The sequence below is a fragment of the Crocodylus porosus genome, unplaced genomic scaffold (genome assembly GCF_001723895.1).
Source record: "Crocodylus porosus isolate Cpor-Errol unplaced genomic scaffold, CroPor_comp1, whole genome shotgun sequence".
NCBI classification, from domain to species: Eukaryota; Metazoa; Chordata; order Crocodylia; family Crocodylidae; genus Crocodylus; species Crocodylus porosus.
This window is the reverse complement of record NW_017728886.1, coordinates 11228842-11254818: the sequence shown is the minus strand read 5'-3', so window position 1 is coordinate 11254818 and position 25977 is coordinate 11228842. Positions and strand designations below refer to the sequence as shown.

At 43.0% G+C, this 25977-nt stretch overlaps 1 protein-coding gene across 3 annotated transcripts in view; it reads left to right on the top strand.

Annotated features, from left to right (window-relative positions):
- PRKAG2 (protein kinase AMP-activated non-catalytic subunit gamma 2) overlaps window positions 1-25977 on the top strand; it is a 328707-nt gene that overhangs the window by 283041 nt on the left and 19689 nt on the right. For all 3 annotated transcript variants that reach the window (XM_019530337.1, XM_019530343.1, XM_019530349.1), the window contains 4 exons: window positions 10422-10503; window positions 13648-13706; window positions 15943-15988; window positions 22977-23031. In XM_019530337.1, the coding sequence (XP_019385882.1) occupies window positions 10422-10503; window positions 13648-13706; window positions 15943-15988; window positions 22977-23031 (242 nt within the window). The remainder of the gene's footprint in view (window positions 1-10421; window positions 10504-13647; window positions 13707-15942; window positions 15989-22976; window positions 23032-25977) is intronic.

The following is a 25977-nucleotide window of genomic DNA, read 5'->3' as shown; positions in this document are numbered from 1 at the left end:
TTAATTCTTTTTCCCCTTGTACAGATGCATCATAACAGTGTGGTCACATACTGGTGTTCTACAAAACTGCCCTTTAAAATAAAGAATGATTCAGTAGAAATAATGAGAGTGTGGTCCCAAAGTATCTTTGTCCAAATCCTGAACTGACTGTAAATTTCCTAATTACCTTGTGGGTGTTTCTATGGTTCTCTCACAGTAGTGCTGGGATACTTCAAAAGCATTAATGAAGCTGTCTTCCCAACACTCCTGTTGGATTTGGTGATATCTTAAATTGAGGAGCTGAAACGAAGCGAAAGTAAGGCCAAAATTGTTAAATGTCAGTTTAATGTTGGGTGCTAAAGTTGAAGTGAAGGGCCGGATAATTTCTGTTTTCTCTTCCCAAGTTTACTTCGCATTTTTATAGCTCTTGGATTCAAAGCACAGCTCCAGTTGATCTCAGCCGTAGGTGTGAGCACTTGCCACTTCTGCAAGTTAGGCCCCAGGTGATTAAAATTGGTGTCAAAAACAAGAACACTGTGTCCAGTTGTGAACTCTTTGATTTAAGTGCCAAGCATCACACTGAAAGCCTGTAGACATAGGGATAGAGTCTAGTTCTCCAGGGCAACTTTCAACAGCCCTTATTATGAGGCCATCCTTTCTCTTCCTATAATCACCTTCCTCATTTACCGTGCCAGTGGTTCTGAACCTTTTTCAGTCTATGTACCCCTTGGTCTCAGAGTGAGGCTTGACGTACCCCCTTTCAATAGGAAATTAATTTTTATGTCAAACTAAGTGTAATCCCATGTGCATGCGCATTTTACGGCAGTTTCAAATTTTCAAGACGGTTTTTTAGGCTCTTCAACCTGTGTTAGGCAATGTATGAAGAAATATATCTCACGTACCCCAGGTGAGGCTTCACCTGCCCCCTAGGAGTACATGTGCCCCTGGCTCAGAACTGCTGCACTATGCAGTTTCCATCTAATGCAACATGATGAAGGGGAGGAGTACAGCAGAAAAGTCTCCACTCTGCAGTCTAGATTCATCCCCAGGCTACAGTCCAGCCTGTGCACTGAATGAGCCAAGGTTGCTCTGCTGCAGGGGTGACTTTGGTCATGTACTTAAAGACTGTCCCATAATGCCTAGTCCTAAGAGTATTTTTTTCTTTTTACCCAATCTCAAAATCTAAAATTAAGGTACTTTTTTCTTTGGTTTCCCCACCTGGGTGGGTGCACCTTGACTTCTGTGCCAAGTTGGAAGCATGACTGAGATCAAAACGTGGAGGTAGAAATAACAGTGAGGTCTCAGAAACATAGAGTATATCCTATAAAATCTAGAGGGACTGGCAACAAATCTTTCCTCTCTTCCAGCTTCCCACTATAAGCATTGTAGAGATACAGTAATGAATCTTTTAACAGCTCTAAAATTTGATTACAGCTACCCTAAATGACTCTTTCTCTACCTGAATCTCGATTGTAGACTCACTATCTCTGCCAAGGAGAACTATTTCTAAATTATTGTAAAGGAAAACTGAGAGAAGTTCATGTAACCTATGTAATACGAATGATTTGAATATCAACAAAGTACTTCTTATCTAGTAGTCAGTTTTGCTCTGTTCCTTATCTAGCAGTCAGTTTTGCTCTTCTCCAGCAGAGTTGGTGTCACAGGGAGATGTTACCGTTACAATGTACATTTTCTTGTTGCTGTTTTCATGCATCTTCCCACTCTGGTGGAGTCCATAATTATGTTTTGTGTTAGAACCATTGCCTTAGCATAGCATACAGTCTAGTTTCTGAAGCTTTGATATGTACACTTGCATAAAGTCAGATTTAGCATGGCCTTCAAGATGGGTGCTCCTCATGCATTTCTGCTCTTTGCTAGACTTCTTAATAAGGGTTGTAGAGAATTACACCTTGGTTCTGAGTAAATGGCAGTATTGGATAGGAATATGCTTCTACCCCTACATATGGCCCAGCCACCACCATAAAGTGGTGTAGTGGCAGATACGTGATCTCTGTAGGGAGCTCGCAGAGGCAGTCCTGGGCTGCCTTTTACTATGGGCTATGAGTGATTGTCATAATCTAAGCCATGAATTTGCATCTGCACTTTACTAACATTTCAGTCTTTTTTTGGTTCATGGTGAGCTTAAGGCTAAACTTTGGGATATGCTCAATATGTGTAGGAGTACATGCAAAATCATTATGATGACTGGTGCTATATAAACAAGACTAGGCATATCAAAAGCTTCTCTGATTGGCATGAAATGATGCCTATAATCGTTTCTTTAGAGGTACAGTAAAAGCTGTGTTATCCGCCAAGTTACTAACCGGCATGCTCTATTAACCAGCATGCCGAGCGAAACGGGAAGTTGTGCCATGGCACTTCGGATTTCACCAAGTCCCCTGGCCCGGGGCAAAGCAGCCTGTGTGGCGCTCCCGCTCCCTGTTTCCCGGCACACATTGATATGGGAATAGTAAACTTTTAATTAAAATTCCCTCCTTGCTCCTCATCATTTCTGTTTGGGACCCCTCCCAGTCCCCTGGCACACTAACGCACCGGATGCAGCAGGAGGGGTGGTGGCCCGAATAGATGCCTCTCAGATAACCGGCAGTTTTGATTAACTGGCACTCCACATTCCCCCCTGCCAGATAACACACCTTTTGCTATACTATGATTTATGAGAATGCAAAACCAACTGGAACAGTGTAAGGAATCTTGCTTTCCTGCTGTCTGTGTTGTATCTATCCAGTGGGCAAATTTGTTGCATTTACAATCTCCTCTACTTATTTTTAAATGAGTTATTGTCCGTGTCTGTGACAACTGGGGGTAAACTAGATCCTGGGGTAGAACGCTTCAGGCTTCTCCATTTCTAGGTAGTATGCACAGCAGGTCTCCAGCAGACATTTAAAGTTAAGGTGCGATGGGATCTGATGCAGGATCCCAACAATCATGCTTTCTGCCATGCCACACATGCGTGGTACACCGCTGCAGCTGGGAGCCCGGTCAGATGATTGGGCTTCCAGCTGGAGGATGGCACCCATTGCATGTGCTCTCTTGGCTCAGAGTCCCCATCAGCTGCTCAGGGGTCTCACCTGTAGGAGTGTATAGTGTGCTCCTACGTCAGAGATCCATGAAGGGCCTCCCAGCCTCTGGAGCACACAAGTCTTGATAGGCTCCCATGTGCTCCAGAGGCTGGGCCCTGGCCATTTCTAGTTAAAGGTACGGTAAGAACCGGCCACAAAGTTATTACAACAAATATGTGTTTTATCCTGCCATTAACTGATGTGGTTTGTGGCCAGATCACTACTGAAGACATGATTAACTAGTTATGTGTAACATTTATCAGGAGTCATAGATTCTAAGTCTTGTTTATAGCAGTTTTCACAGGATTTTAAACTGATTTAAAATTACTTAAATATCTTCTGTCTTCTGGTGGTTTCAAACCTATTTTCAAAACTGCAAACCTGGAGGGGAGAAGGGAAAAAATAATTTGGTTTGAAGAGCAGCTCTTCTTATATCATCCTCCCTTAAGCGTCTAGAAGCAGGTCCTAGTAAAACCAGGCATCCATCCACTGTTGTGCCAAAGTCCAGACCAAGACAGTTGAGCAGCCCACTGAGACACTCCCCTTGGTGACCAAAAGCCAGAGTTAGAGGTCTGGTACAGGATGTGAGTGTCTTTTCCAAAGCCCTTGCCATCCCCCAGCATATTTCCATAGCTTTCTGAGAAAATAGGGACATTCCATTGGACTTCCAGAACCTCCGCTACAGTGGGACCTTGCCTTCCTCAGTCTAGAGCAAGTCAGCAGCCTCCAGCCTCTGAAGCCGTCAGCTCCAGTTTGCCAAGCCAGGAGGCTTCACTGAGTCATGGCCAGGGTGTTGGGGAAACAGCAGCTGAGTCCAGCACTGGTCCACCCCAGACCCAACCTGGGTATTGGGTAATAATAATTTGTTAAGATTTTTGGAAAGCATAGACAAAGCAGCTGCTGATGGTTTAGCAAAGGGAACAAGTCCTTCCCTTCAGAATCTTCAGATTTGTAACAGGAAAGTGTTCCTGTGGGAGCTGCCTGGTCCAGAGCAGCGGTTTTCACCCTGTTCTGTGAAGTCCTGGGATCCCACAATAGGTCGTCAGGGGCTCTGCAGAGAGACTGGTGGTAATGGCGGAGACGGACAGGTGGCACACTGGCACCAGTGGGCCAGGCTACCTGACTCCGCGGCAGCTCGTGCAGCCCGTGGAGATAGGGGTAAGGAAGGGGTTCTGCAACAGGAGTGATACGGAAAGGTTCTAGGCAAACAAGATTCTTTGGATGAATCAGATGCCTTTTGTTAGACCAACTCAAATAGTTGGAAAGAATTTTAAAAGTATTGGATTTACCCAAAGAACCTTGTCTGCCCTATGTCCTTAAACAAACACGGCTCAGTGGCATGTACTGACTAGTACGATGAGTAAAAGGGACCTAGAGGTAGTAATCAACCATTGCGTGAATATGAGCCATTAGTGTGATGCTGCAGCCAGTAGAGCAAACAGTACTCTGGCACGGATCAACCAATGCATCTCAAGCAAAACTATGGAAGTGATTCTTCCTCTTTACTTGGCACTGGTGAGACCACAGCTGGAGTACTGCATCCAGTTCTGGGTGCTGCACTTCAACAAGTATGTGGAAAAGCTTGAGAGGGTCCAGAGAAACCACTCGTATGATCAGAGACTTAACATGGCAAGCTACATAAGGAAGGGCTGAGGGACTTGGGACTCTTCAGCCTAAAAAAGAGAAGGCTGAGAGGGGACTTGATAGCAGCTTACTAGTACATCAGGGGAGTACATCAAGGTGAACAACTGTTCATCCATGCACCCTTGGGAAAAACCTGGAGTGATGGCCACAGACTCATGGAAGACCATTTCAGGCTTGACATTAGGAAAAACTTCTTCACAGTCAGATTGCCCAGACAGTGGAATAAGCTCCCTCCAGAGGTGGTGCAGTCACCTACCCTGGAAATCTTCAAGAGGAGACTGGACAGTCACCTTGCTGGGGTCACCTGACCCCTGTTGTCTTTCCTTCCTCGTGTGGGGTGGGGGTGGACCTGATGATCTTGCAAGGTCCCTTCCAGCCCTTACAATCTGTGAAATGTGCAAGCAGTATGAGAAAGATGGAGACAATTTTGAAATATTAAATAAAGGAGCCTTTTGCTCTTCACCCATGCTTTGTGACATTCAGTTGCCTCAGAATCACAGTAGAGGTAGCGCTCTTGGTAAACCAGCATGAGAGATGCACAGCCCTTCAGTAGATGTAATCTTCTTTGGCTATCCCTCAATATGAGGATGATGTATGCTGTGGGGGGAGGTGTTATTGGTGAGTTTTAAGATGGCTGAAGAGTCCGGTCTGTGCTCTGCAAGTTTTTCCACAGATATGACAGGTGGTGCCTTGGAGAGGCACAGCTGTTGGCCAGGATGTTGTACGCTTTCCTTCCTCCTCTGCCATTTCTTGGCTTCCTAAGCAAGACTGTTCTCTTTGAAGTGAACTGTAGCTTGATGTATGATGCAGCGCCATTGAGACCCGTTACCAGCCAGCACTTTGCAGTTTGTAAGGTTGATGCCACCGTTCTTAAAGTATGCTTTCAAGGTGTCCTCCATGGGTCCTCTTACCGTGACGGAGTTAAGAGAAGAGGACTTGCTTCAGTAGATGTGTAGCATATTCAACCACGGTGGAGATAAGGAAAGAGCTGTTTTCAAGTCCCCAAGGGAAACATGTGGAAAACCAAGTCTTAAACAGTTGCATTTTGAAATCTGTCTCTAGATGCAATGCAGATCTTGTCTGTTCTTGCGTGCATTTGATTGTAGCAGATGCATCACTTATAAATATGGTGAAAAAACTGAGAAAAGACTAGACCTCTGGGGGAATACATTTACCTTGATTCTCTGTGCTTAGCGTATGGCCTAGCATCATACAGAACTGGCTTGTTGTGAAATGTCAATTCATTGCTATAACAACTCAGCAAAGTAAACTCTTTGCCACCTTGACCAGCAGAACAGTGTGCCAGATTGAATCATATGCTCTTAAGTCAAGAATCATACTGCCAGTCTTCCCTTATTAGAAGCCATTTTTTATATTAGTGGTAACAGATGCACTTGTAACAAAGTTCTTGGCTCTTAGTTTCACCACGGGCATGATCCTGTGCAGAATTAACTGCTCTCATCTGTTTAAAAGCACAGCACAGAAGTGGTATTAAATGCTAGCTATCTAGAAGGAAGTGAACATTTCCTGGCTTCAGTATAGCTATTGCCCTAACCTTCTGCTAGACCTTCAAAGCATCTTGTTGTTCCGGGTCAAAGGCAGCAAAGCGGAGAGCCCCAAGCCCACAGTGGGCAGCCCGCATCCATGGTAGCAAATGTGATGTTATCTGAAAGCTTATAAATGGAAGCTTGTTTCTTTAAGAAATCTGTGGTATCTTTCAAATAGCTAGCACTCTCCTAACATGCAGAAATAAGATTTGAGTCAAAGTAGCCAAAAACTCCATCCATGGCCGTTCCAGTGCCAGAAGCAATACCAGAAGGCTGAACATAAGCAGCTGCAACACTGTTAGACACAATCTTCATGAAATATATGGCAGAGCCATAAACTCTTATTTAAACTGTAGTATATTGATGTGGAGGGCCTAGTAACTATTTTACTTCAAGTAAAAGCTGCAAATGTTTAACATGCTGTGGAAGCCTGGAACACCTGAACTTCAACACTTTAACTTCCATCCCCCCTGAGGATGGATTACAAGCCAAAGAGAACATTCTCCTTGATGAGGACCCTGATTCTGTCCCCATCACATATTCCTGTTTTGTCCTCGCTTGCAACTGTTTCAGATTTGGGAACTCCCTATACCTACAGATGAAAGGCACTGCCATAGGCACATGTATGGCCCCTACTCTGCCAATATATTTATGGCAGCTTGCTTCCTCTACAGCTGCCCTCTCACAAGTTGCAGGTGGGGTGTATTACTGGATGCCTTAAGCCAACAGATGTCTCCATCTACTTGCCAGAATTGCCCCAGCAGACTTCAGGAGAGCAATAGAAAGCACCTGGCAAATCAAAGAGTCACCCACTGCATTGGCCGCATTGCGACTCCAAGTAGACTGAACTCACAGAAGAGTTTCCTCGCTATGATGCAGCCACTAGATGAAATACCAACAACCACACAAATAGAAATGTGGCACTCATGATTAGATATGACCCAGGAGGGAGTTGGGATAAATTATCAAACTGTTGAACTTCTCCCTGCAGGAGATGTTCAACAGTTAACATGCAGCTTCAGGAATACTCTAACACAAACACCACGTGCAAATAGGGAGGAAACTTCCAGACTGCAAAATACCTACTGGTCTGCCCACATATAGGGGAACTGTGTACCAACAAGGACCTTGCTAAGGCTACAGATTGAATGACAGCATGTGCCTGTTTCTGGACCCAAATTTGAACCTGGTGACACATGAAAAGAAAAAGACCTAAGGTACACTAATGACATCTTCATTTTGTGGGTGCATGGGAAGGAATCTCTAGAGAAATTCTACCAGGACTTTAACAACTTCCACCCCTCCATCAAGCTGACCCTGGAATATTCCTCCCAGCAAATCCATTTCTTGGACACCACCGTGAAAGCTTGCTACCACTGACCATTTCAGCTACTTGCATGCTAGCAGCTCTTATCCTAAGCACGTCACTAGGTCTGTTGTCTGCAGTCAAGTTCTGCATTATAACCATATTTGCTCTGATCCCACTGACCAGGATGCAGTCCTTAAAGATCTGGAGCAGAAGATTCCTAAAATTATAATACAATCCTAAAACTATAGCCACTCAAATCAGCAGACTCAGACTCTCTGCACCAACCTACTATGACACCAGCTGCGAGACAAAGACAGCAGAATCCCTTTGATTGTCACTTACAGCCCCCAACTTGAACACCTCAGACAGATTGATGACCCCAAACCCCTCCTGGAAAATGATAGTCATGGTAACCATTTCAAGGTAGTCATGGGAGACAAAACTGTCCTGGATTATAGGCAGCCAGCCACTCTTAAATGGCATCTCTCCACAACAGACTACCAAACTCCTATTCTCAGGTCATTGCACTAGTGCTTGCTCTGGACAAAAAGGCAGACAAGCCTGTGACAGGACACTTGAACCCCTCTGGACATTGCATTGCAGACCCCAGAGTGCCTGTTCTTAGACAACAAAACTGTAATAACATAGTTGAATGGGAAATCATGGACCAAGAAATCGTCCACACACTGAATTGCATTAAGTATAGTCTAAACTGAGACCAATTCTTATCTGTTTATCTGGACTAGCTTTTTAAATTCGGTGCCACCCACCCCGCATAGGTTAACTTTATTTTTCTTGTGCGTACTCACCTTCCCTCTCTCTCTGTGGTGCCCCTCCTTTTCCCTCATCCGTTCTCTACCCCTTGTGTGCTCATCACTGCATTCTGTTCAGCAGCTCTGCTTCCTGCAGCTCCTTCGCAGCATCTGATTAAGTAAGCCCTTTACTTTCGAAAGCTTGTACTATATTGAGAGGCTTATATTTATGAGGAGAGACTGAGGGAGCTGGGTTTATTTAGTCTGCAGAACAGAAGACTGAGAGGGATTTGATAGCCTTGAACTACCTGCAAGGGGTTCAAAAGAGGATGGAGCTCTGTTCTCAGTGGCAGCAGATGATAGAACAAGGAGCAATGGCCTCAAGTTGCAGCAAGGGAAGTTTAGATTAGATATTAGGAAAAACTTTCTTACTAGGAGGGTAGTAAAACAATGCAACAGGTTACCCAGAGAGGTTGTGGACTATCCATCCTTGGAGATTTTTAAGGCCCTGCTAGACAAAGCCTTGGCTGGGATGATCTTGTTGGGGATGGTTCTGCCTTGAGCAGGAAGATGGACTAGATGACTTCTTGAGGTCCCTTCTATCCCTAATTTTCTATGATTCTATGATATGTCTCTGATTTAGTTAGTTTATAAAGGTGTAGATATACCCTGCTTTCTTCTCATGTTCCTGAACAGGGGTTGGCAACCCATGGCCCATAGGCCAGTCCCGGCCCATGAACAGGTCTGATCTGGCCAAAGAGGTCCAGTCTGACAGGAGTTTGGTCTCTCAGAGCTGTGCTGTGTCACTTCCATTTTACAGTGCCCCCCTCTGCTGCTCTGCAGCATCTGAGTTTACCCTTGCTTGAGAGGGACTGAAAATCCAACAGCCAGCTTCAACAGCATCTGGGTTATAAGCTCCATCCTCTGCTGGTAACAGGCTCTGACCTCTGTTCCTGGCGACCAGTAACATCAATTCTCATAGGTTGTGAGCCTCTGCATTATGGAGTGTTTTTGTAGTTGGGAGTCCCTCAACTTTGAGTTGAAGAATAGAAACATCAGATATGATAATCACATTCTAGATTGTCCAGATTTGGACTGCTGTTTTCTGTTTGGTTTCCCTTTAAGTGGCATGTATAGGGTGACAGGGTTCTTTGGGTAAATCTGATCTCTTTTATTAGGTTAGACCAACTAATGTACAGGGCAAATGATTAGGAATGTGGTAGCATTCTCTCCCATGCCCGGGGGAAAAGCTTGAAAGGGCTTCATTTGCTTTTTTCCCTTATCAGATGGACATCTTTCATGAACACTAACTATCAGTTTCCCTTATTGAGTACTTTTCTAAAGTTAAACTGATTACCTGTGCCAGCTGGTCACAGTGTGCACAGGTTTCTTGGAACTTTTTAATGAAAGAGCTAGCAATTACAACCAAAGTCTAAAACTGAGAAAAGAAAATTATTCTGACAGACTTGAAGGCTGTGAAATATGTACTCATTTTCTGGCAGCAAAACTGGCCAGCCTGTTAGATATCTTAATTGGGTTAAGATAGGTTATTGTTTTAAACCAGTAATTTGTGTAATTATTATATAGAATTTAAAAAATACCAGCAGTAGGAATGGAAAGGAGACCTCTGTTTCACTTCTGCCTTTTTCTCATATAAATGTTGCTACTGTGAGCATTGAACCAAATAATTTTTTATTTTCAGGTGACCCAATATATTCTTTTGAAATATAGTACATTCTTTAAACTTCAGTCAGGTGCTCCTATTGTACATAGTTCTTCAAAGAAGACACAAAAATTAAATGCATGTAACCTTAATTGCTATATAAAACTAACAAAAGAGACAAAATTGAGGTTAAAGTGGGCATACTTTAGCTTGCCGAATCGTGTGCATCAGTGGCTGTCATATAAGTAACTCACACAAAAGAAGTAAGAGGTTTTGGTTCTTATCACTGCTTTTTAACCAATTTAAAAATAATTTTAAAAATATCCATGGACAGTAACTAACCCCTGCCGTCTCCCTCCAGTGCCTCTGTGTAAATAGCTCAGTTTATCTCTCATTTTCTGACTTAATAGTAACAAGGATATATTTAATTGCTCTTCTTTCTTGCAGGTAAAGAAGGCATTCTTTGCCTTAGTGGCAAATGGTGTTCGAGCAGCTCCACTGTGGGAGAGTAAAAAGCAGAGTTTTGTAGGTAAGAATCGTTTTTCAGTAGGCAGTTCATGTGCTGTTGAGCGGTTAGGGTGGTGGTGGAGGACCAAACTTCATTATGCTCTGTATCCTGAAGATGCATCTGATAATGTTTAGGGGGGTTTTTTTCATCGCCCAGTCTACATGTAGTGTTGCCAGATTACATTACTTCATTGTGAATCTTCCAAAACTTAGCAACAGTTCCTGAAATGGGGTTATTACAAAAATTTCCACTCTATTTAAGTTCAGCGTTCTAGACGTGGTTGAAGAGGAGCTTGGAAGCAAGAGCTGGGAAGCCAGAAAGAAGTATAATTGCAAAACGTTGTACTGTTATGATTTGATGGATCTGACGTGAGCGGTAGTGTAGGAAGGAAGTTTGGTGCCTAGGGCAAGCCCGCAGCGGCAGCCTGTCCTCACCCTGCGCACAGAACTGGGGGCACATGTCCTCCCATGCTTGCTTGAGAGTGCACACAGCAGTAGGAGCTGCCCTCCCCTGTGCACCCCCCTCCCCCACCCCAAGTGAGCCACTTGTGGCTCCAACCCATGCTGCACCCTGCCCAGGCTGGGCAGCACCTGTTGGTGTCCCTTCACTTTGGTGCCTGGGGTAATCACCCTGTTGGCCCCCACTTTGCTATGGTACTGAACACAAGAATCTTTATAATGCTTTGGGGGGCCGATAATGCTGGGGAAGACCTGCCAGTGTGAGATGCAGTTTTAAGAAAGTTATACCTTGCCACCCATATTTCTTTTGCCTTGGCCAAGAGTTTGGGAATTGGAGGACATTGCATGAAACCTCAAAAGACCCTTAAGGAGTTGGACAGCTAGCCTCGAGTGAGAGATTTCACTTAACTTCTTCATCCTGAAAACGTTTCCCTAAAAATCTTGATAGTTTTTGGAGCATCTCTTTGAAGTCCTTTTCACTTCTATTATGAACATGCATATTCCTTGCAAAAGAATTGGCTTTAAAAAAAACCAACTTTTGTCCATTTTCATGTAAGTATTTCCCAGTACAAATAGAGCAAAGTCATTACTCCTCTTTTTGAAGGAGTCCTGTTTTAAGATGCTCTTCATTCTTAACTAAGACCCCTGCTAGACATTACCTATATTACGCAATTAACTGGAAATTGTGCAATAGACCAGCCACATGAGCAACGTAATTATCACACCCTAAAAATGTCCATCTAGTTATAAAAAGAGCCATCCAGGTACAAAGTTAGTGCTTGGAAATGGGTAACAACTCTATAGCTGGTTTCTGTCCAGCTTTAATTTTGAATGTATGGCAGGGCCCTGACCTGGCAACATGCTGCCTTATCATGTAAGTAATGCTTCCATGTTGAAGAGTGTGTTTACAGATCAGCCAACCATGTCTAGTCTGATGTCTCAGACTAGACATCAGGAGGCGCTACTTCACCATCAGGGCAGCTAGGATCTGGAACCAACTTCCAACCGAAGTGGTGCTGGCTCCTACCCTGGGGGTCTGTAAGAGGAGGCTAGACAAACACCTTGCTGGGGTCGTATGACCCCAGTGCTTTTTCCTGCCATGGCAGGGGGTCGGACTTGATGGTCTGCTCAGGTCCCTTCCAGCCCTACCAACTATGAAACGATGAAAACCTACACCCAGAATAGCTACCTTTGCCACCTGTCTCAACTTCCACTGTTACCCCTTCCCAATAGATACATGTACATGCTCCAGGTCTCTCTGACACCGGGGGGGTAGGGGGGCAACATTTTTGGGCAGAGTGCCAAAAACACCCAAAATCTCAATTTGTAAGATGTTGGTGCCAAGGGTGGGTGGCATGGGAACTGTGAGCGGCTCAATCCTTGTTTGGCGGGACAGCCCCAGCCGCTTCCCACCATCTGCCCTGAGGTGTACGTACCAAACAAAATGCCACACTGGCGTGTGTGCCTGGGATTGTATCCCCCTGCTTTAACCTGTCTGGCAAAATGCTTGTTGGGCCCAGACTACCTATTTTCTGCAGACTTTTATAGCTGGTATGAGACTTTTTACATTTTTATGTTCTAGGTATGTTCTGTGTGGATTGCAAAGGAAAAAGCATTAAACACAGAACCGTTGTGGAATCTTAGAAGACATAGGGTGTAGATTCACATAATAATTGAACCGTTCCAAAATGTTACGAAAGGAAAACTGGTTCACGTTGTTGTGGGTGGGATGCAGGGTGCAGATGCATGTCACAGTTGAATGGTTCTCAGATGTGACTGGAAATCAGTTCACAATTGTGGGAAGTGCTGTGGCTCTGATAGTGAGCAAATAGCCCAGCATGCCTTGAAGTGGGCTGGGGGGCAGGGCAGGTGGTGTGCTTACACCTGTGCTTTGGGAATCCTCAAGAAGGGGGGAGTGTTTGCACCAAGGCTTCGCGGGGACCCTGGGGGGTGCATGACTGTGGAGGCATCTTCAGTTTTCTGTTTTCCCCTCTCCTAAACAAGAGTTCAGTAAATTTCCAATAGCCTGTAATACAGATTAAAGTTTGCAGTGTGCTTGCCAGACTTGGGAAAGGGGTGAGGTAGAGCTCAGACCCTCACTTCTTGGTTCCCAGGGTTTCGGGCTAAGGAGGGGGTATAATGTATCTGAAAAACATTATTTCAAGCAGAAGTTATAGATTTGCTTGCTGAGATATTATTGATCTGTGGTTTAAGAGATTAGAGTGAATGGCCCCAAATCTCTCAATATCTGTGAGGCTGGCTACTTATATTCTCCTTAAGTGTGTGTTTGATTAAACAAAATTATTAGGGGCTTCTCAAACTTCATAGCTGGGTTTTAAAAACCTTCTACCCCCTTTCACTCGCTCACCTCCCCCAAAAGATGGGGTCTGTCTTAGTTCTGGGTTTTGTTTGGGTTGAACTAACAGAAATTCAGACGTTAAGAGCTAGCTAGCTTCAAAAGGTTTTGATGGTTTGATTCAGATTTGTACCAACATCGTTCTTTCTCTTCTTATCTGATGTAGAAGGTTGAATTTAGTATTGGGGATGATTTAAAAGACATCTGTTTTTGTAATTGTGTATTAAATTGCAAAAAACTTGTAAATTTGATAGTAACTATTAAAATATATAACGTATATGTAAGTAGCAAAGGCATCTTAAAGTTGTATCAAAGGTATTTAAAAAAACTTTTTATTTTTTATTTTTACAGGAATGTTAACAATTACAGATTTCATTAACATCCTACATAGATACTATAAGTCTCCAATGGTGAGTTGCCCCATCAAGCCATAGTGTTATTGACAGTGGTAATATAAATAAATTGAAATGAAAAGCATTGAGGATTGCATAATATTTGCAAAGTCTTCTGAAGCTTTGTTTGCTAGAGAAATATTTTATTGCGTTTCTGTGGTGCATAACACAGTGAGGTCTTGATTTTGAACTCTGGGCCCTATTCTGATACTATTATTACTACCTAGTTTTTGGAGTGAAAGTTCTGGCTAACACACAGACTGACTCCATATGAAACTAGCTGTAGCAAAAAAAAAAATACTCAAGAAAAAGTATTTAGTCATGGTCCAATTTTTTAATTGCTCATTTTATTTCAAAATATATGATTTGCATGTAATTGGCTTCATGTATAAATAACGTTGAGTTGATTTTTCCCTCACTTGAGACTAAACAGTAGTTTAAAACTTTACAAAATTTTAAGAAATGAAAAATTTCTTTAAAAAATCTTAATGGTGAAATCCATTCACTTGCCAATACGCAGGAATTCTCTTCAGCTCATGACTATTTTGCAGAGCTTGGAGAATATGCTAAAAGGACCATGTACACTGAAGGACTCAGTAAGTGAGTTTTTCATTTATCAAATATAGCTTATACAGTAGTGTTATCCTGTAAATGTCGTAAGTGGGTCAGATCCATTCTTTTAAGTAGTATCTAGTTTGTTAAGTTGGCCACTGTACCTGAAATGGTCAGTTCTGGGCATTCCTTTTGACTGCAAGCAGTATTTTAACATCCTGGTTAATACTAGTTTTAAAATTTCCCCTTCACTTACACATGTACGTATACATATGTACACATTCATGCAGGCAAGTTATTTTTTTTGTTGCTGTCAAGTTCCAATTCCCTATGCCACTGATTTCTTTAAAATTGACGCCAGCATTTTTAACTTGTTCTAAAAGCTTCTTGTGAGAAATTGTAAGCTCATCTGAGGCATTTTATTTATCACTCATGAGCAGTTAGAAACATACAAACTGCTGCCACCGTATTAAGTAACTGACCACTAGATTTTTTCTTGATGCATTATAATAGAAGAGGCAGTTAATGAATTACTACATGCTGAGAAATTTTCCATACAGTGATTCCATATTGTAATACTCATTCTTAGCCTTCAGGTACACTTAACCTTTTAAATAGTATTATGAGGGCCAAACCTTTATTCATATTATACAGTACATCATTTCACAAATAGTCTTACAGACAGGCGTTAGGATGGGGTTCATTGCAGAGGAAGAGAGCTAACTGAATAAAGATGAAAAAATGTGAGCATAGAAGGCTATTACAGCCTGTTCATGGGCTGGGACTGGCCTGTGTAAAGAGTAAGAGGTCTCTGTTTTACCATTGTGGTGTCATGTTCCACCAAAACTAAAGTTGTGTTTCAGTGGTAGTTTTCATTGAAATGCCAGTAAAATAGGTAACATCCTGTAAAACTAGATTTTGAAACCTTCACTTCTGATTATTTGGGTGTATTTGCAAGGAATGCCATGAATTTCAGTGGGAGTATTCATGTAGTAAGTTACTATTTGACTAATAAGTATTAAAGAACATGCCTCTTGTTGAATTGTTTTTTATTGCATAGTAGCTTAATGCTATTATAAATGGAATATTTTAAAAAACTCTGAATTACGTCAGTTTTATGAAGGTAGAGTCACTTCACTGTTTGATTTGCACTTTGAACTTTTTAAAATCATTGTGGTTATATATGCTTTCAGGGGCAATAAAAATCAGCTATTTTATTGTGTTTAATACCGTAAGTTGCATACATCCAACTCATTCACAGATATTTTTCTTGAGTACAACTACTTTAGGAAAAGAATTCTTACTGCATTTTTAGAAGTTTTCAGTGAGCTAATATAGACAGTGTGTCTATTGCTGTTACTTAAAGATCACCTTTAAAGGTTTTCTAAAGTACTTACTTGGTTTGTGTCTTTCTTTCGATAATATACCGAGTGATTATGGTGTATTTTATCTACCTTTAAATGGTTGTGAAAAAATGTTTTCCACTCCCATGTATTAGTGCCATAAAGTAAGTTCTGTTCTTGACTGGGCTATTCTGTCTCAGGAATTATCACCAACCAAAATTCTTTACTTTATGCTATTGTCTACCTGCAGTGCAGTATAAAGTGCTATCCTGATCTGAATCATTTCTGTTAAACCCCAAATTCTTATGGGCAAAACAGAAAAAATGTTTTAAGTGTGTTAAAATTTCATTTATCTGCAGGTTCAGATCTATGAATTGGAAGAACACAAAATTGAAACATGGAGGGGTAAGAACACTTATTTACTGAAGTCTGCTAAGGAAACCTACAATTGTTTCTGGAAAAGAAATTCTTGATCCTACACACAACCTAACTCTTGCTAAAGTGGTGTAATGAAAGCAGGAGATTTAGAGAGTTTGTCTATTTGCTGTTGGTGCTTGTGCTTTTCTTGGGGACAGGGATTCCACTTGAAATAATGATCCTGTGGGTGGTAAACTGAAAAGAACCTATATTCAGACAGGCCTTGACAGTAGTTGGGATCCTTTTTATTGCATACTTCAAGATCAGTCTTCCTTTACAAGCTCTATTTTTTTTTTTTTTTTAATTTGATAACAACATCCTAAGCTATAATAAATGTGTTATGAAGTCGTGAAGGACTTATTTTCATGCATCTTGAGGAACTCTTAAATATAAACTCTTTCCAGATCCAGGGCTTTTTTTTAAATAAAGGTCTCCAGTTGATTTCAATGTACCGTGTAGAATGTTACAGTTGACTCTGCTCTTTTCATTGTCATTCCCTATATCGTAGTTTTCACTGTAAAAATTTCAAAATTATATATTTTTTTGCAGTACTAGTGTTGGGTTGATTTTGGGGTTAGACATTCCTGTTTTAAATACTGTACTTGCTTGCTGATTTTTGTTGTCCATATATGCTTAGTCTCTAACATTCAGTTTCTAATACTATTATAAAAAGTAAGTTTGTTTATATACTGAAATGTTGTTAGACTGCTCTGTGGCTGACTTCATATTTGGGCATAACTAAACTTCCTAGACAAATTCTAGCTGTGCGACTCTAGATTCTGGTGCGTCACGCAAATCTAAGTCCTCACAGTGAAAGGAATATTTTTCCTCAAGTAAGAGGTACTTCATCTACAGAAACCTTTCTTAAGACAAGGTGTAAGAAATCTTATTGCTGTGTTCCACAGAGATACCACAGCCTGAATCAGGTACTGAGGGAGCATGATATGAAACTTCCACCCTGCAGCAACATACTAATCCAAGGGGAAGAGAAATCCAAGAAAGCTGACTGTACTTTAAGGATGCTGTATTAAAAGCATAGGAGCAAGCTATCCTGCTGAGATGGAAGACTAGGAAGTGCGACAGGAGACCAGTCTGGCTAGACAGATCTCCACAGGGAGACTCAAAAAGGACTCCTAGAAACAGTGGAAACTTGGTCATACTTCTAGAGAAGAGTATAAGAGTATCACACACATGTACAGGGAGAAAATCAGGAAGGCCAAGGCATGGTTTTAGATTCAACTGACAAGGGACATAAAGCAATAAAAGGGGAATGTTCAAGCATGTCAAAAAGAAGTGGAAGACCGAGGAAACTTAAGTTGCTTACGGAACGCAGAAGACAATCAAGTTATGTATAATACAGAGAAGGTTTCAAGTATTTAATGCCTTTTTTGCTTAATTCTTCACAAATAAGGTCAGCTACCAGATGATGAGCAGAACTGGCAAGAAAGATAAGGAAGGAGACAAAAAGCCTAGAGTGGTGGCAGAACAGGTTAGGTGTTACTTACAGAAGCTAGATGCTTTCAGGTTGGGAGGCCCAGATGGGGTACTTCCTAGTGTACTGAAGGAATTGCCTGAGGTAGTTTCAGAGTCATCGAGTATCCTGTTTAAGAACTCTCAGGGAGGTTGGGTGAGGTCCTGGATGATTGAAAAGGGGTGAATATAATACCCTGTATTGCTGGCTTAGCATGCTTCAGTGGTTCTCAGTTTGGGTGCTGCCAGCACCAAAGATGGGTAGAGCTGCCCTGAGGACCTTGTGCACATCCAGATTGGGATGGATTGTAGCACACCTGTGTGCTCCTGCCCTCGTCAGGGTTATCTGATAAACCTAAAGGGAAAAGGAGTACTCAGTCTTGCCAGTTGTCTCATACCATGTGCCTCTGTTTCTGGGAAAGGCCATGTAGTATCAGACTGTGAAAGGCGGTGGCAGGTGCTCCTCCCTGTTTTAGAGTTATCAGATAACCCTAATGCAGGCATAGTAGCAATATTGAGGAATTCTGTAAGGGGTTTAAAATCACCATCCATATGGCTATGCCACCCATTGACACCAAGACTGGTTTGATGAGAGCAACACTGAGAACCCAGGCCCTCCTCAACCGGAAGAGAAGGGCTCATTCTGCTTGGCAAAATGACATTTCATCTCAGCAGAAGGAGACGTATCAGCTCAAAGCCAAAGCTCAAAGGACAATCTGGGAAATCAAAAGTCATTGGCAAGATAAAGCCAAGGAGCTCTAGTTCTGTGCTGACAAAGATGACGTGCATAGTTTTTTCCAGGTAACTAAAGCCATATATGGCCCAATTTTCAGTGACCCTGCGTTTCTGAAATCACAGGATTTCCTAGATTGTAAGGGCTGGAAGGGACTTAACAAGATCATCAGGTTCAGCCCCCTCTCCCCCGCACAAGGCAGAAATGACTTAGCACTCCTCAGCAACAGTGAATCTATCTAAGCTAGATGGAAAGCACTTGGAGGCACTCCTGATCAGATGAATAGAAGGTGGCTAATACCACCATTGAGTCCATCCCCCAACAACCTGAAAAGGGGATCCTTTGATAACCCTCCTATCCTGGAAGAAGTCTGGTGCGCCATCAAGAACAACAAGGCTACTGGACTGGATGACATATCTGCTGAAGTCTACGAGGCTGCTGGTGAAGAACTGGTACTGAAACGCCATGAATGTGTTCTCTGAATTTGAAACAACAAAGAGATCCCTGAGGACCTGAGGAATGCCAATATTGTAACTATCTTCAAAAAAGGAGTCTGTGTGTGGGAACTATCAAGGTATTGCCCTCCTTTCCACAGCAGCGAAAATCCTCACTTGCATCTTGCTGAACTGTCTTCTACCTCTTGCTGAGGATGTCCTGCCAGAATCTCAGTGTGGTTTCAGACCATCCCATTGGACAATTGACATGATCTTTTTTGCCTCCTGGATCTATGAACAGTATTGGAAACAATATCAGGACCTGTATATGCCTTCATGGATGTTACCATGGTCTTTGATTCCATCAATTGTGAAGCCTTGTGGAAAGTACTGGTCAGATTTGGATGTGCTGAAAAGTACATCAAGGTTCTGAAGCTTCTCTATGACCAGATGACAGTGGCCATTCTATGCAGTGGATCAGAGACAGATCCATTTGTCATCCAAACTGGGGTCAAGCAAGAATGTGTTGTTCTCCCAACTCTGTTCTCCATTTTTTTTGACAGTCATCTTGGTTGTCATTAAGGACTGCCTTCCTTCTGGAATGGATATTGACATTCAAATGGCTCCTCAATCTGGGTCATTTTCTTTTGAAAACCTAAGTACTCAAAACAGCCATCCTTGACCTTCAGTATGCTGATGGATGGCACAGTCATCAGTGTGTACTCTGAAGAAAATTGCTAGGCCATGCTGGATCCTAATCAATAGAAGCCTGTTGAACTTTGGCCCGTTCTCTTAACATTGGGAAGACTAAAGTTCTCTGTCAGCTGACTCCAGGCCATGAATGTGACCCCCCCCCCCCATTACTATCAAGGGAAAGACCCTTGGAGGTACTTGAACACTTCCCCTACTTCAATAACTACCTCTCTCAAAGAGTGAATGTTGAGGAGGAGGTCCAGCACAGGATCCAGTGTGCAAGTGCCTCCTTTAGGAAGTTGCTTTGGTGTGTCTTTTATTCATCACAATCTCCAGAAAGACACCAGGATCCAGGTGTACAATGCAGTCATCATCCCCACTCCCCTTTACAGATGTGAAACATGGATGACCTACTGCTGTCATCACAAGAGCCTGGAGCGGTATCACCAATGATGTCTCTGCATCTAAATGGGAAGATCACCTGCATCAAATGGGAAAATCACCACACAAATGCCAATATCCTTGCTGAAACCAGCGGTACCAGCATTGAGTCAGTGATCCTCAAGCTCCAACTTCACTGGCCCTTCGCTTCTCATCGTGTGTGGCGGCTGCCTGACTCTCAACTCCCAAAATAAGTATGCTGCTCCCAGCTTAGTAATGGCCGGAGATCTTGTGGCATAGCGAAATGCTACAAAGACACATTGAAGGCATATCTCAAGAAAACAGATGCCGACATCAAAATTTGGGAGCAGCTGGCTGGCCAACTCCGATGGCACTGCAACCTCAGCTAAGGGACAGCCCATTTTTAAATAAAGTACCATGCCCTTATAGCAGAGGAAGGAAAAGGAGAGGAATCCCAGCCTGCTGTCTACTCTCCCATGGAAAGACCTGCAACTTCTGCAGCTGGGTCTGTGGCTCAAGGATTGGACTGTTAAATCATCTCAAGACCCATCAGTGAACCATGGTAGAAATCATACTCAAATCAAGGGATTGCAGATGATGACAATGAATGTAGGCTGGAGTGAGAGGTACATGGCACAGTTCCATCTAACTGCTGCAGCAACACCGGTGCCACAGGACCCTTGGCAGAGTGTTGCACCCCCTTGGTTAGCATTGCTGCCTTATGCCATCTCTGCACTCGGTATCTTCAGGATCAAACACTGTTAGAATCAGGAAGAGTTAAACAGAAAGCCTGACTCACCATCAGTGTCCTGTCTAGAAATGCCCAACTTGAGACCTGCCTACAATCCCACTCAAAGGATATGTACCTTTTCCTTGTCCCATTTGGTGAGCACTAATTTTATTTTTAGCAAGGATGGACTATATCACATTGATTGCTAAGTCCTAGAAGTCATTAAGGTTGGAAACCTGATTTGTCTCTTTGTTCCCTATCAACATTCACTATTCTTTCCATGGGGGTAGGTCTCTTATCTCAAGAGTCACCAGATCCAGTTTTTGCTCTCTTCCAAACACAGAGAAGGCTTTCTAGATCCCTCTGCTTCCTAAATTTCCACAAAAAGGACAGCTTTTTCTATATTTTGAGGGAACCCAACATACTCATTTTAGAGTCCAATTCAAAATAGCAACCCTTTCCTCTATCCTGAAACCTCAGAAGTAGTTTGCAGCTCGTGGCCCCCAAAATACATGTTTCCATATTTTGATGCATCTAGTCCCCAGGGAATTCTGAAGGTTCCTCACAGGAATGCCACAACGCTGCTCTAGAGTCCTTCCCTTTGGTATACCAGTAGTCTCAGGAGCTCTCATAAAGTGTCTTGCAGTATTGGCACCACAACTAAATACACAAGGAATACAGGTGGTGGTTGTCCCATCCTATACTCTTTGGTACCCTAGGACTAGAGATCAACAGAGAAAAGCTAGCCTTGATTACCCAGAAAAATAATTTATAGGATTACTTTTAGACTCCTGAACAGCAGCAGCATACCCACCTTGAGCTTCAAATGAACAGTTGTCAAAACAGTTTTAAAATCAACTAGATAAAACGATAAGCATGTACGTAATGTTAGTAGATCACATGGCCTTGTGCAGCTTCCTCACCCAACTTGCCAGATTTCACTCTGGTTCATGCACAAGTGGCTGAGATCAGTAACGCTTCCAACCAAGTATCACCTCAGAGTGCTAGTCCATGCTTCTAAAGAGGTCAAGATATGTCTACCTTTACATTGTAGTGATGGGCACCTCTAATCTTGGCTGGGTAGCACATTTTGACTCTTGCTGTCTCCAGGATTTGGGGTCCCAAGAAGAGACCTCTTCACATAGCAGTTTTGGGGAAGGGGGAGAAGTTAGCTTGTGTAGCATTTTTTTACCTCTGATCCATGACAAACTTTGCAGATAATAACAGACAATACAATGGTGATGTTTTATATGAACAGACAAGGTGGGCCAAGATCATCCCGTCTGTCAGAAAGTGGTCTGTCTGTGGAACTAGTTTACCAGTTCACTGGATTACTCTTAACAGCAGTCCCGCCTGCCAGGATTACAGAACAAAGTCGCAGATTGCCTAAACAGTTTGCAGAAGACCATATGTGATAAGATCCTGTAATTCAGAGACTTTCACAGCTGTAGACATCCACACATGGGCTTGTTTTGTGCAGGTAACAAATGAATAGTGTTCTGCCTTTTTGCTCCAGAAAAGTTAGAGCCCAGAATCCCGATTGGGCAGTTGTTTTGTTCTGGATCCGATGTCTGATGTATGCATCCTCTACAAGTCCCACTTGTAATGAGTGGTTCTCAACCAGGGTCCTGTGGCACCCTGAGGTGCCTTGAGATCCTTTCAAGGGTGCCATGAAATGTTAGCACTGTTAGGTGTGCAAACATAATTCACAAGATAAACTGAGATTTCAGATAGGAGTCCAGAGTGTTCAAAACATTTGGACTTGTGGTCTTTTTGAGTTCTTTGCAGCAGAATTTCTCTATTTATCTGTAGTCCAAAAATGAGGAAAAACTAAGAGCTGGCATTTTCTAAGGGGTGCCTCAAGCCTGTCATGGTGTACCTTGAAACAATCAAAGGGTGTCTCGAGTCTGAAAAGGTTGAGAACCACTTTTATAGGCAGACTGACAAAGTATACAGGGTTAAGTGGAAGGAGGGGGGACACGCTGCAGAGCGGTTGATGTGTGGTAACAATTTCTTGTGTTGATTCTGTGCCACAGGATGTGCATCCTAGACTGTGGCAATTTTAGCTGTTTTGTTCAGGACTAAACTAGCTAAAGCTTTAGCCTTAAGCATATAGGGTGCACGTTTACCAAGAATGAACTATTCTTTTGTTTGCATTGAAAATATTTGGACAACTGCCTCTAAGAACCACAGCCAGTGCAACTCAAGCAGCTGTTCTGTTCCGTGGGGGTTCCTGCTGCGGTAGTGCCCCCTAGTGGTTATACTCCGGAATTACTTTTATTCCTGTTTAAAGTAATCCCTGAAGATCTTTTTACTGACTGCCTTTACTTTCAGTGGAAAAGGTAGCTTCATAACTAATTTACATTTAACAAGTATTTCTAAATGTTTGCCTTTACATCTTGAATGTCTTCTCCATTGCATTTTGTCCAGAGTGGTGTCTATATCTTGATAGATGTCTGCTTCCTAGTAAGTAAAATACTGATGTTTTGTATAATATTTACTTTTTTAATACAGAACTTTATTTACAAGAAACATTTAAGCCTTTAGTGAACATCTCCCCAGATGCAAGGTAAGCATTTGCATTTCATTTTTGTTTAATTCAGAATTTCTGCAGTTGGTGTTCATGTAATTAGTCCCTGGGCCTTTTTTTATTTGGGTTAAATAGAAACAAGGTTTGTATTTGTGAATTACAGTAAATTCATGAAGATTGGAAACACTGTTTATGTGGGTTTAATTGACTCCAGCTACAAACTGGCCCAAAATCAGAGATGACTGCTGTTGGGGATACTGTACTGTACTGCAATTTGGAAACTTGCTTCACATCTTCTAATTCCTACCCATAAGTCAAGGAGGGAATGGATTTGATGATGCCATTTCATTCTTAGGAGAACTCTACATGGTTCAGTCATTTACGTACACTGCAATGCAGTCACAAGTCTCAGGTTAGCTTTAACTGAGCTAGCTTGTTTACTAGAAGCAGAGTAGCTCTAGCCAGGCTCTGCCTAGGCATGTGTGTGTGTGTGTGTGTTCCTGAAATACAGTGAGAAGCAGGATAAACTAAGAGCCTTATGTTGCCCCAAACCAACTGCCTAAATTGGCTCTTTTATACAGGCGTACCTCGTTTTATTGCGCTTTGCAGATATTGCGTTTTTTACAAATTGAAGGTTTGTGGCAACCCTGCGTCGAGCAAGTCTATCGGCGCCATTTTTCCAACAGCGTTTGCTCACTTCGCATTTTTTAGCAATAAAGTATTTTTTTAATTAAGGTATGTACATTGGTTTTTTTTAGACATAATGCTATTGCACACTTAATAGACTACAGTATAGTGTAAACATAACTTTTATATGCACTGGGAAACCAAAAAATGCATGTGACTCGCTTTATTGCGATATTTGCTGTATTGCGGTGGTCTGGAACCGAACCCGCAATATCTCCGAGGTATGCCTGTACTGTGCTACAGTCTGCAGCATAGACGTACCCTCAGTTTCAGTATCCTTTTTCTGGTTTGCTTGGGATCCAGAAGGAGACAGACTTGTGCCACTCCTTGTGGGTTGAGACTTAGTACAGTTCTAGTCCCTGAAACGTCCTTGGATTGTATTTTATGTAATAATCTGAGTTGGAAAAGCAGATACTGAAGAGATGATTCTTGCCTGCTTTCCTTGGCTGTTCCTAATTACTAAGGAATTTTTTTTTTATCTGTGTGCTGCTGTGATAAATGGATTGCTACTTTCTGCATCAGTGGTATACAAATGCTAGCTTTCTGGAGGCTCGTCTTAAGCATTTGTTCCAGCAGTCTAGGAAATTACAAAGATTTAGATGTATTTTAAAATGTGTAATATTTTCTTCTTAAATGTTTACAACATAATCAAAGGAAATAAAAGAAGTCGCACCAGCATTCCTTAGTTCTTATTGATAATTTCAGAAAAAGTGGAGTTAGAGCAGGGGTGGGCAAAATACAGCCTGCAGGCCAGATCCGGCCTGACATTTGATGACATCTGGCCTGCAGCTGCCCCCACCCACTCCTGCCTGGAGCAGCCCATGCCATGCTCCCATCCCACCCCTGCCGACGGTACCACCGTGGCCGCTGGCCAATGTGTACAGCTTCTCAAAGCGTGCTACAACTATCCCGGTACTGCCCAGTTCACCCTGCCTCCAGCAGCAGGTCCTCTTCCTGCCCCTGCTGCACCGTTCTGAGCAGCAGGTAGTGTAGGGGCAGGTGCTGGGCAGCACAGGCACCTATACATGTGACAGAGTGCTCCTATGACACATGCTAATTAGCATGCGTTGGAGCAGACTCAAGTCTGCTGGAGCGTGCTAATTAGCATGCTCCAGGAACCTCCGCATCACGTGTATTCAGCATCTCCACATTTCAAAATGGCAGTGGGGGGTGTTTCAAGTATAGCTCGGTGCTCAGCACAATGAGGCAGCCAGCTGGGTGGAAGGCAGCTGGAGCCCTGCGTGCTGGGGCAGGACCCGTGTGGTATGGGTGCCCTGAGCGGGAGCAGGCACACATCAGCCCCGTGTAGAGCACTGCAGGGGCAGCCATGGGCTGGATTTTGGGGAGTGGGCACTGAACATGCACCACACCTCTCAGGCAAACTCTGCTGCATGTGCCCCCTGGCCCCTCCCCCCCAGTCCTCCAGTCAGCTCTCGGGACCTGGCATGTGGACTGTTATATGCAATATAACATGTTATATCACCTCTACATATACTACTCAGACAAACATAAATCAGGTCACAAAATATTTTTTGAAATAAAATTAAAATATTTTGTGGTAGGTGTTTGATTTTTAATACGCAGTTGCTTTTTATCTCTAATTTGTTCAAATGATATCTTCTGAAACATTTTATGTGTGCAGCCCTTGACAGATCACCAGAACTCGTTAAGTGGCCCTCCAGTCAAAATAATTGCCCACCTCTGAGCTAGTGTTCAGAATACTAAAACGTTGTAGAGTAGGGATTGGGAGCCTTTTGTCCCTGTGGATGACTAGCCCCCCTGGCATGGACTATGAATCTCTGTGCACTCACCCCTGAAAAGCTCAAGCAACCTGCATTTAGCCTCACCACACATGCCCAGCCCCTCTGCAGCAAAAGTAACGTTAAGGCACAAAGGAGCAGCAGGGAGCACTGCAGGGGGGATGGGCAGTTCAGCCCAATCCCTGTGCCTCCCCAGGCCAGGTGGGACATTCCCAGGCTGGATCCAATTTTTTTGCAGGCTGTAAGTTGCCAATCCCTATCGCAGAGCCTCTTAGGACTCGGTCACTATTTCAAATAGAGTCAAGCTGTCGTCTTGTACTTTTCCCTCCCCAGCCCCCAGTGATGATCAGATGAAATAAATACATAGGTGTCTTGTCTTCACATGGACAGCTGTCTATACAAGGCCTGTCCAACCCCTAAGTAACAGGGGGCCACACTACTATGAGCCACACCCCCCTTGCTGCACTGTACACATGGGCATTCCCACCTCCCTACCCTGCACTGTGCACTTGGGCAACACCCTCCCACTCTGCAGCGT